Source organism: Belonocnema kinseyi, chromosome 8, assembly GCF_010883055.1.
Source record: "Belonocnema kinseyi isolate 2016_QV_RU_SX_M_011 chromosome 8, B_treatae_v1, whole genome shotgun sequence".
Taxonomy (NCBI): domain Eukaryota; kingdom Metazoa; phylum Arthropoda; class Insecta; order Hymenoptera; family Cynipidae; genus Belonocnema; species Belonocnema kinseyi.
In genome coordinates this window covers 49,889,194-49,900,913 of record NC_046664.1, presented here as the reverse complement: position 1 = coordinate 49,900,913, position 11,720 = coordinate 49,889,194, and the positions used below count along the sequence as shown (strand labels likewise).

General features: G+C 29.5%; 1 protein-coding gene across 4 annotated transcripts in view; it reads right to left on the bottom strand.

Annotated features, from left to right (window-relative positions):
- LOC117177978 (5-oxoprolinase) overlaps positions 1-11,720 on the bottom strand; it is a 68,448-nt gene that overhangs the window by 41,252 nt on the left and 15,476 nt on the right. For all 4 annotated transcript variants that reach the window (XM_033369135.1, XM_033369136.1, XM_033369133.1 and 1 more), the window contains exon 8: positions 1,890-2,150. In XM_033369135.1, coding sequence (XP_033225026.1) covers positions 1,890-2,150 — 261 coding nt within the window. The remainder of the gene's footprint in view (positions 1-1,889; positions 2,151-11,720) is intronic.

Sequence of the window (11,720 nt, the reverse complement as noted above, 5' to 3'; positions counted from 1 at the left end):
AGTGGGCTCATGTTGTCGCCCTGAAAGACACCTCTCTGAAACGTGACCTTGTTAGTTGTCACACGATTTTTTCCAGATGAGATAGTAAATCTGGTTTTCCAATCTCTCTATTTTCATTCTTCTCAAAGAACGTATAAAACCGCTAGGATATATAATTAAAAATTTGTCATAAGGACAACCGCAGGATTTCGCCGGGAGCGGGTGCTAATCTGAAAAATTGCACCCGCTTCCAAGGAAATCGCGGTAAAATTTCAGCCACAACCACGTCTCACAACAGTGAGATAGGTATATATATGAATTGAATACTTTTCAGGTTGGCAATTAAAAACAAGGAAATCCTCCATGACATCATGCGTAGAATTACTCGTCCCTCCCATATGTCATTATTTTGCACGCTTGGAATCGACTAAATGCACGTAAAAAAATGCTCGCCTACAATCACGCTTGCAATCGCCCGATGTGCCATTAGCACCGCGCAGGCCTTTGCAGCGACTGTGTACATTTGAAATAGTAATTACAAGTTTGAAAAAAAAATTATATGTTACTTTTGTATTTTTTATTAACTATTTTTGTGCATTAAAATAAAAATAATTTAATTTGAATATGGAAAACTATGGTGTTTTATTTCACAATAAAATCGAGTTTTCATTTTGCAAAATAAGGACCTTTTTTAGAAGCAACAATTACATGAGTTATGAATTTTTTATTAAATAACCCCACTTTTTGTCGATTTCTTTTCAACATTCTGTATAACTAACTGGAATTAAACTAATGACTATAAAACTAATTCCACTTTGAAAAACATATCATAAATTAGATTACATAATTTTGTTGTGCAAAAATATTAAATATCGGCTCCGCGGGACATGTTTGAACACGTGGGGTCAATACACCCGTTGTGTCATTTACGTAATAAAAAGGAGTTGTGCCATTAACTGGTACCATTAACTGGCATTAACTGGTGAAATTCAATTGAACTCCTTTGAATTAACTTGAAATTTCTGGGATTTTATTGAGATCTCCTGGCAATAGTTATACTCCTTCAATAATTAAAGCTAACTGAATTATTCAGTTTGATTTTCTTAAACATATGCTGAGAATTAAATTGAGTCCCGTTGAAATATCATAATATCACACTTAATTCCGATGATTTTCAATCTATTTTAAATCTTTTGAATGCAGTTTAATTGATTTTACTGGCCTTGGACTTTTATTGATTTCACCTTTAATTCACCTTAAATTTAATTTGAATTTATCTTATTTCCATTCAATTCGTTGGATTTTTCTTGGTTTGCAAGAACTCACTTTCAGCGTTGAACTTCAATTCCTTCAATTAGTCTTATAAATAAGTAAATTTTTCTGGAATTTGACTTCAATTGCCTTAAGTTCTGTTAAGCTCCTCTAAATTAAATTAAATTCCATAAAATTCAATTGAATTCTTTTGAATGCAATTCGATTAACTGAATACTCTTCTACAATGACGTTGAACCTCTTAAACTCCATTAACTAATGTCAATTACCTGAAGTAGATCTCGGACTTAGTTGTATACATTTTCTTCAATTTTTTATCAATTCTTTCAAATCATTTGAGTTCACTTTACATTTGGTTGATTATTATTATCTTTTTTACTTCGAATTAAGTGAAATTTAACTAAATCCTAAAATGCAATTGGATTCCCTCGAATTATGTGGAATTCTCTTGCGTTAAATAAAATACACTTTAATTCACTTAATATTTCTGCGATAATTCAATTTAATTTATTTCTATTTAAACTGGATATGAATTTTTTTGAAATAACTCAAAAATCTCTTTTATTTACTTTTAAATGGTAAAGTGACAAACGCTATAACTAATGACGAAACTATCATAAACATAAATAAATAATTACCTTGTTTGTCAATTTGGAGAAAGCTTCTAGAGTTTGAGCTTTATCTAGTGGTTCATCTTCATTTACTCCAAAAATTTTTGGAAAATATTCGGGAAGGAGACGACCAAGAGCTAAATTCGCATCAGTTACAGTTAAGGGGCCACCTTTTTTGTAGCAAGTTGGTCCAGGATGAGCTCCGGCACTTTCAGGACCAACTTCAAAGAGACCTGATCTGAAGAAAAGTATAGATCCACCTCCAGCTGCCACTGTATTCACATCCAACTTATAAAAGGAAATTATAATTGTAGAATTAATTATTTTCGAGATTTAAATAAAATTATAAAATTGCTAATTATATTTGCTTATATCTTAATTTTATGATGGATCGCTCGCTGAATTCACACAAACCTGTACATCATTAATTTATTTAACCCTTAGTTGCACGGTGGGAACGTGGGATCCCACCAACTTAACTTCAGATTTTTGCCTTTTAATGAATTTTAAACGTATTTAGGTCGATTATTTTTGTTCACTAGCTAATTTGTTGGTAAAAACATAAGAGTATAGCTTTTTTGATATAATTGTTTATAATAATTGTTATATAAATAAACAAACTTAAGAAATGTCCTTTTTTCAAAAGAATTCATTTTTGAACAATCTATTTAACACAATAAACTAAAAACCCTTACTCGGAAGTTTTTGGAGTCCCTGATTACGAATCTAAATTTAGAATTTGGAAATATTCTCATCATAAGTAACTAAAACTCTAAAAAAATTCTTGATCCAAGTAAATTCATATACTTATTTTGACTACTATTTTAATTGAAACAATGTTCATGTTCTTGAGACGAGAATATGAATGTATTCAGCGAAGAAATAATTTCTCTTAAAATAATGCTTGAATATTTTCCTTTAAATAATTATTTATTTGAAACGAATGTCAGAAATACTTTGATGATACCTATGTCATCAAAATAGAATCACATCAGTCTTTTCGATATAACAACTGTAGACTTGATACAATGGACATCGCACACATATTATGAAAATTAATATTTTGGTCTAAATTAATTTACTTCTTGCTGCAAAAGTATCTTATTAAGTTGACATGATATGAAGTTGGTTCTCTTCACCGCTAAGAATTATTTTGAAATTAAATAATATTTATAAAATTCAAAACTTGGTGCACATAATCAATTTTATTTATGCAAATGTAGATAGAAATTTTCAAATTTGATAAACTACAAACTTTACGCTGACACACAAATCAAATCACTCATAAAACTATTTAAAAAATTGTAAGTTTATTGCGTCGGTAAGTTTTTTTGGGTAAGAATTAAAAATTTCAAATAGATTTTAAAAAAGTGTTATTAACTTTGAAATAATCATACAAGACTCAAAAGTAATTTCATTCCTAAAATTATTAAAAGGTTATGAATGTACTGCGTCTATAATTTTTTTCTCTGATTATTTGTATGTATTAATCTACTTAAAATTAAATCATTTCGAATTTTTTTAACCGTGAAACATTTTTTTAAATAATAAAAAATAAATATATGACAGCGTAAAACAAAGTTATAAGCTTTAAAAATGCTTAAAAGTACAATTATTAGATTTTCTTGATAATTGAAAAAAATGTTATGCATTTATAAAGCAAAATATTCAAGGAAAAAGAATTCAATAACATTTTTAACAAGTTTATTGAGAATGCATTTCATTTTATGAAAGAATAATTAAACATTTGATAATTAGAATTTTTTCAAATAAAAGAACTGAGAATGCAGGGAGAAAGCAAATAAATATTTTCAATGCGACCACCGTGAAACCCAATCACTTTTAACCTGCAAATTCTTGCCCCAAACATTTCTTTACAGAATTCTTTTTTCTTCTGATTTCGAAGTATTTTATAATTGAAATAAAAATAAAATATGGAGCACTATTTTAAATGGGTAATATTTAAACTAGCGATCAATTCTTTTTTACATATTTTAAATTATCTTTGTTTGGAATTATTATTTTAAATTAAAAACTGAATTAGAAAGTACTATTAAATAATTAAATAAATCGAAAACTGTGCGTTTTACAGAGGTTGTTAAAAATCAGAAAATATTTATTTGTCACTGAGGTTATTAAAACGTTTTTACTCGAAAGTTATTAATATTTTATAAACTTTAAATCGTTTTTAAGTGGATTACATTTTTAAAGAAAAAATTATTGAGCCCTTTGTAAAATAAGAGATGTTCAATTACTTTTTGGAGATTTTAAATTTCTGTTTTAGGAAAGCAATTCCATATTCAAATCTTAGTAAACAACGTTACCTTGGGGTCGTTGGGTCGTTTTTAAGCCTTTTAAATTTTTAGAAACAAGTGTTACGTCCCTTGTTAAATAAGTGAAACTCACTTTGCTTTTTCACATATTTTATATTATTGTTTAAGAAATTTTATTTTTGATTAAAAATTGAGTAAGAGAGTATTATTATATACAATATAAGAGTTGGATAAATTGAAAACTGCGCATTTTATGGAGAATTTTTGTTTATTGTTTATTACATTTAGATATTTTATAACATTTTTAAATATATTAAGAAAACAAAAGTATCGAGCCTTTTTTGAAATAAGTAAAATTCAATTCTAAAATTTTTATAAATAAAAAATGGTATATTAAAGTCTCTCGAAAGATCTTGTCACCGAGATCCAAGTGCTTCGATAGCGAAGTCGGTAGAGCGCGCGGTTAGGACAGTAGTTTTTAGGTAGTTTAGGTAGGGTTCGAATCCTCGTGAAGTGCGATTTTTCAAAGACATTAAGCGTGCGACTATGTTTGTAAGTAACAGTGTGCGAGAATTACGTGCTTTAATAATTTAAAAAATGAAAATTATATAATAATAATTTCGAAAATAATTTTTTTTTTCATTGAGAAATAGTGTTCAGTTGCCGCTCATTCTATTGATCCTATCCTTCATATTCTTATATTAACCCTCTACCGCCCACAGTGACATATATGTAACGTTCGGTAGCCTTGGCATTTTTTAAATATTACTTTAAGATGAATGGCATTTTTTATGGCATTTTTTATGACATTTTTTATGGCATTTTTATGGCATTTTTTATGGCATCGATTTATATGTTAATCAGAAGGCTAATGAGCCGAAATTTTTTTTTATATACACTGCACCTTCGGCATAACATTCTTAAAAAACTCAAAATAAACAAATAAAAAAAATTTAAGGGCGGTAGAGCGTTAAGAAAATATATTCTTGAAGTGTATCCGAAATGATTTATTGAAAGTGAACTATATTCTGCATTTGAATACATCTCTATATGAAGTAACACAATAAAGTTTTAGAATAATAAAATGCGATATTCTATTTAAGAATTAATTTTCTCAGATTAAGAAAATGTACGCTTGTTCCAAGTATACGGTAGCAATTATTTATTTATTTGGAACCTTTCTCATGTTCTATCGTCCCCATTCGTACCTGAGATTGACTTGAATCAAGTAACATTTACTTGATTCAAGAACAATTTTTTTCAGTGTAGAGTCTTTCAAGTTCATATATCTCTTTTTTTTATTTTGAAATCGCCATCTTGTATCCGCTATCTTGAATTAAAAATTTCGAAATTCTGACTTCAGATTCGTAATCAGCGACCCCAAAAATCGCCGAATAAAAATTTTCATGTAAATTCACTGAACAGAAAAATATGTGCAACAAAGGGTTAAACCTTTGGCTACCACTCTTGAAGAGATTGTAAATAAAATGCATCCGTGTGCTATTTTAGGGCGCTTCCTATTACTTGTTTTTTTGTTAGTTAATTGAAAATATGATATTTTCAATGATATTTTCAATCCATTAAAAAAAAAACAGCAAAACCATTTTTCGAAAAACTCATTTGTGAGGGACTGTATTTATCCCTTTATATTATGTGGTTAAAATATAACATGAAACAATTGATAATTGTAATAGAAAATTCGTAATTTTTAATACATGAACTAAAAATTAAGCCCTAGAAAGCGCCTAAAGATTGCATTGCGAATCGGCAAATTGTTTTAATCAAAATATTTTTGTAAGATACTTCGTTATATTATTTCGGAAGTAAGATCATGAAAGTGCAGGTGAACTTTTAACTTCTGGTTTTTTTCGATTGCGCTTCAAAATATTGTTTGCAGCTGATTAATAATAGAGTCAAAGCTCGTTTATTGCAAACCGCGTCTATTGGAATCCAAGATACTCGTCTATCGCAAACCCTCTAACTCCCACTACTGACGGTCGCATATTTCGGAGAGCCAATAACAGCACGAAAGCAGGAATGTATTGTGAGATCACCTTTCACATACGTGGAGTGATGGGGTCCCCTCTTGAATTGCAATTGACGAGGTGTTTACGTTTCGAATGAGTTGCAATAAACGAGGTTTGACTGTAGAGTGAAATCTGTGTATTTTGGCTGAATTGGTTCATCTTGCCATGAATTATAGCAAGCAATTCACGTCACGCTGGCAAGACTATTTTTAGATCTGTTGGACTCTTTAAATTCCATGGCTACAAATTCAGGAAGTATGAAACTAATTCAAATTTCGAATACAGGAGCAAAACACAGGGTAGTTGTAAAAAAATATTCTATATTAATAATAAAAATATTGGGGAAGGGTACTGTACGCGTTTTTGAGAAAAAAGATTTTTAATTTTTTGCTATTAAAAGTGTCATTTGACTCAAAAACGACACAAAACATAAATTGAAATAAATATGAATAACAATTAAAAATTTTTGAGCTTGTTAAAATCCATTAAATTGTACCCTTTTCAGTATATATACTTTGTTGAATTTATTACATTTTTCAAAACCACAGAAAAAATTGATAAAAATCCACTAAAATATCATATAGTTTAACGAACTATAAAGTTTTATTTTTAAAAACTTTTTTTTTCTTTTAGTTCAGTTTTTATTTAAAGTATATGTTCCATGGGATTGATTTGCTTCCTGAGCTTGAAAGTAGAGAACAATTGATTTTTATCAATGAACCCTTACCACATGTAGATCTTGTGTATTTTAACGATAATTCTAAAAAAATGCATGCAAAATATATTAAAGCGACTAAAACAGCATTTAGTTCGACGAACTTCAAGAGTTTTTTAAAACTTCTTTTTAATTAAGTATCAATATTCGAATTCGTTCCCCTGCCTGAAATCTTTCAAATGAGACCCTATCAGTAGGGTCGTCCAAAAATGCATGCCAAATTTTTTGGTGTGCTAAAGGGCAACGACCCATTTTATTCCAAATCCGAAAAATAAATTCCCTAATTTTTTATGTTTTTATTTTAACAGGTGCCGGTTTTGACTTGAAGTTTCCCTTGTAATATGCATAGGGAAAATCACTTTTTGAGTTTTTAGAATAACTTTTGAGGATTTGAAAAAATGTGACGGAAATTATGGGGGCCTGTAGATAATTATCCAACGAAAATTTCATCTATCAGACATATGGGTTTGACACCCCTAACACACACCCACGAGTACCTGAAAACTACCCTTAAAGCTAAGAATGTCAATTCTTCGTGAAATCGACTTTTTGTACACTGTATTCTTATCTTTTTTTTTGCTTAAAATTATTAATATTGGTCTAGTGGAATATTTATAATCATTGTTTAATTAATTTTTCATCATTTAAACAAATTCAATTTGTTTACATTTTTTTAGTATGTACATTTATATTGTACATCAGGGTCGTCCAAAATTGAATAGCAAAATTTTTTTGCATGCTAGAGGGCAACGGTCCCCCCTATTTTATTCCAAATTGTTGGATACTTTCCCGTCACATTTTTTCAAACCCTAAAAAATTATTCTAAAAACTCAAAAAAGCCATTTTTCCACATGCATTTTACGTGGGAAACCTTAATTCAAAACCGGCACCCTTTAAAATAAGAATAATGTGAAAAATTAGGGAATTTCTTTTTTCAGATTTGGAATAAAATGGGGGGGGGGGCGTTGCCCTCTATCATTTTGTTAAATACACAAGATCGACGTCTGATACCGGTACATTTTCATAGATTTTGGGAAGAGGAAAAATTTTCAAATATGAACTGCTATTCTTACTTTGCTTTGTTTTCGAGGAAAATAGGATTCTCATTTAGTAAAAATTATATTTCTTTAATTTTAGAGATAAAAACCAATTTTTATCCACTTTCAAGTTCAGGAACTTTATCAATCTCATAAAACAAATTAACCTATATGCTGTTTCAGTCGATTTTTATTGATTTTTTTTTTATATTTTTCGAAAAATTCATTGCATCAAACAAAATATGTCTGTAAATTATACAATTTAACAGATTTCAGGAAGCTGAATAATTTTGAATTGAAAACTGCTATTCATATTTTGCGTCGTTTTCATAAAAATTGAGATTTTTAATTGTTAAAAATGAAAAAATCTTTTTTCTAAAAAACGCGTCGTACGATTTCTTTCTTTCCTGGCTCAAAATAAACGAGGGACATCCCCGTACTACGTACAACAGAAAAACTGGATGTGCAAGTTCTTTTGGGTTGAACTTAATCGAGTCTACACGTGTAATATTATATTGAATTTCTTTGTTTTAATCAATAATTCAATATTTTTTTGTAAATAAAAAACCATTTTTGAACTCAGAAGTAGATGTAAATGTATTTTAAATAAAGTGTAGTGATAAAAAGTTCGTACTATAAAATCTGCTAAAAAAATTAATTCAATTTAAATTAGTCTACTTAGGTGATGGATTGGTGGCATCTTATGATTAGTGTAATGATAAGGTTCTTCGTTGAAGGGCTAAAGCTATAACCAAACTTCTTACAATAACAAGTAGCTATAAAACCGAACATCCAGATTATTATCTGAGTGCCTGGAAAAACTCTGTTTGCATCAAGTTTTAAATGAAATACAGAATATTTACTTAGTAGATCTCATGATGTATTTCTTATTGCGGAAAAACTTCTAATTTTCAGAAAAATTGTTAACTTGCGGAAAGCACAAAAGAAAATCTAGCTTGTTGTCCCGATTTCACAGGCGTTTACACAACCTGATAATAAGCGTTGAATTCAGAAGAATTAAGAATTTCTATTCCTATGAATACACGATTTTTCCTGCGTCTCAAAATCCTCGAACGGAAACAGAAAAATTACAAATACTATTAATCTCAATCGACTTAATACAATATAACAGAAGAATTTATTTAACCTATTTTATCATTATTGAATCTTTTTATAACTTATAAATTAGAGAAATATTCAATTTTATATGTATTTGCATATTAATTATTTATTTGAACCTTTTTAAAAGGTATTAATGTATTAATGTAAAATATGTGAATTAAAATAATTTTCACTCTAGAGAGGCACCCAGACGGCAAGAACTGTAGCGACATAAAGAAACTATAATTTCTGACTTCACGATTCATTCAAAATGAATAATCTTTCAAGTTCCAGCCTATTCGTGAAGAATTGTTTTCCAATTCATTTATTTCTTCATGTGACCAATACAAGAATATAGTAAGTAATGTTATTGAATACATAATGAATGACAACAGTCTTCTTATGTATGTAACGCGATGCTAATTGTATTATTTTTCAATTCAGTTTTAATGTCGAAGAAGTCTCGATACCAATTTTTCTCCAAAAAAAGTAATCTTTTGTATTGTTATATTATTACTTCAAAATTTTTTCACTTGTTCAAATAGACAATTATTTGCTATTACACAATCACTACACTATTTATAATCGCACGCTATGAAAATTACTATTTGTCGCGGGGCACAGTGGTCTGGAATAGGAATTTACTGTTCATAATCGCCCACAGGTCGTATTTCTTAACCGATTTAAAATTTTTTTTAGAAATGCTTAGCAATTAATTTTTAAGAGAACTGTGATTTGCTTTTTTTAAATTTTTCTCACAGAGCAACAATATATAAACAAATATAGTGACAAAATTGACCATTTTAGCTTTGTGAATTTTTATCTCAAGAAAAAATACAGATAGAAACTCACTATCAGCCGGAATTATTGCACATGCATTCATAGAACATAATTAATTTTGATAATATTTAACTTAATTATTATAAACAATTTCTATAAACAAATTCTTTATAAGCGAGTTTTTCTCATGACTGAATTGATTTTTCTGAGCAAAAGTGATCACAATTGTCTTTAAAGCCATTTATATACTTTAAGCTTTATAAAGCATAAACAATATGGATTGTTTATAACAATTTAGTTAAACAAGTCTCCTAATCGGCCGTTTCCTCGTAGAAAAAAATGTTTTTTGCTTCAATAAATATTAGAGTGACATTTATTGCGGTGACAAACCAACGAAATTCAATAAAGAATAATTTACATGATTGTTATAAATAATTTTTTTTAACAAAACTATGATTTATTTTTTTTACATGCAAAAACAAATGAAGAACAAGTGACTCTCAACTAAAAAGTACAGTTCCAGGTTCACCGCTAGGTGGGTATCTCTCGCACGCGCTCTCGCAAGAGAAATCATAATTTTCGTTTATATAACTGAGAGAGGCTGCGTTGAAATTATGTTTATAGGATTTGCTTTTGGCGGCATTTTAAAATATCTTCTGCAGTTTTGTACATTTCAATTATTTGTATTATTATTTCTAATAAAAAATGGATACTCTCAAGGTGGGTAAGAAGGTCCTTTGTGATTTTCTTATTGCCAATGAGAGTAATGACGTGCAAGGTTTGTCAAGTTTCATGCAAACTGAGTACAATCTTGATCCTGGGCATCTAGAAATAGTAGCTAATCATTTGAATTTGTATTTTTTACCTATATTACAGAAAAAATGGTAAGAATCTTTAAGTATAAAAAGTGAGTTTGAAAAGAGGTTCGGAAAGTGGCTAAAAACTGACTTCGTTGTTACTTTTTCTGGGATTAAATCAAAAGGAGGAAGAAAAAGTTCGGATACAAAATTCGAAGATGCTTCTGCTGCGACAAAGAGACGAAAATTAATGTCCATTGAAGAGAGTTTTACGGCTGCTGAGATACAGGATGCATTTCTGCGAAGATTACGAAAAGGTGAAAGAAAAAAAATTGCAAATGCTATAGTCGTTCTTTTGAATTCTGACGATACTGAAAATTGAAACATTTCAGGTAAATCTGACTTTGAATCATATGTGCCATACTCTTCAGAAGAAGCTTTAGCTTTAATGCAACAGGTCAGACTATCAAAGTACGAGTATCAATATAATACTATTCACTTACAGGCCAAAGAAAGAAAGGCTCACATTTATCCTTTATATGTGAATGTATTAGAGATTAAAAAAGATTGTTATCCTTCAATTATTTGAATATCGAAAGAAGGAGCCATGGTTGCGATTCAGTCTCTTATTGATTACACTATTCAACGTCTTTTTAAAGATCCGAATTTATCCCTTCCGATTTCAGAGAATAGATTAAAGATCACTTATTTGGACTTTGAAATTAAATATGGCATCGATGGACTGCCATCTGATGCAAAATACAATTAGAAGTTTAATAACAATGATTTGACCGATGAATCTTTTTTCACAGCATCAATGGTGCCAATATGGTTGAGGGTAAAGCACACGGAAGAAACAGTTTGGATGTACCAGGTGTATACATATGAAACCGGTATTTTTTCAAGAAAAAAACACATTTATTTCAAGAGAATGATAACAAATATTTTATTCAAAGTATGCGCCCTCGCTGGCTACACATTTTGTCCACCTCTCAGGAAATTTATGGATACCTTTCCAAAAAAGTTTTCGTTTTTTGAAGCAAACCAGTCATCGAGCCATTTTCCAACATTTTCGTAAGAAGTGAAGCGCTGTTCGCTGAGTGCGTGTCCCATCGATGCAAATAAGTG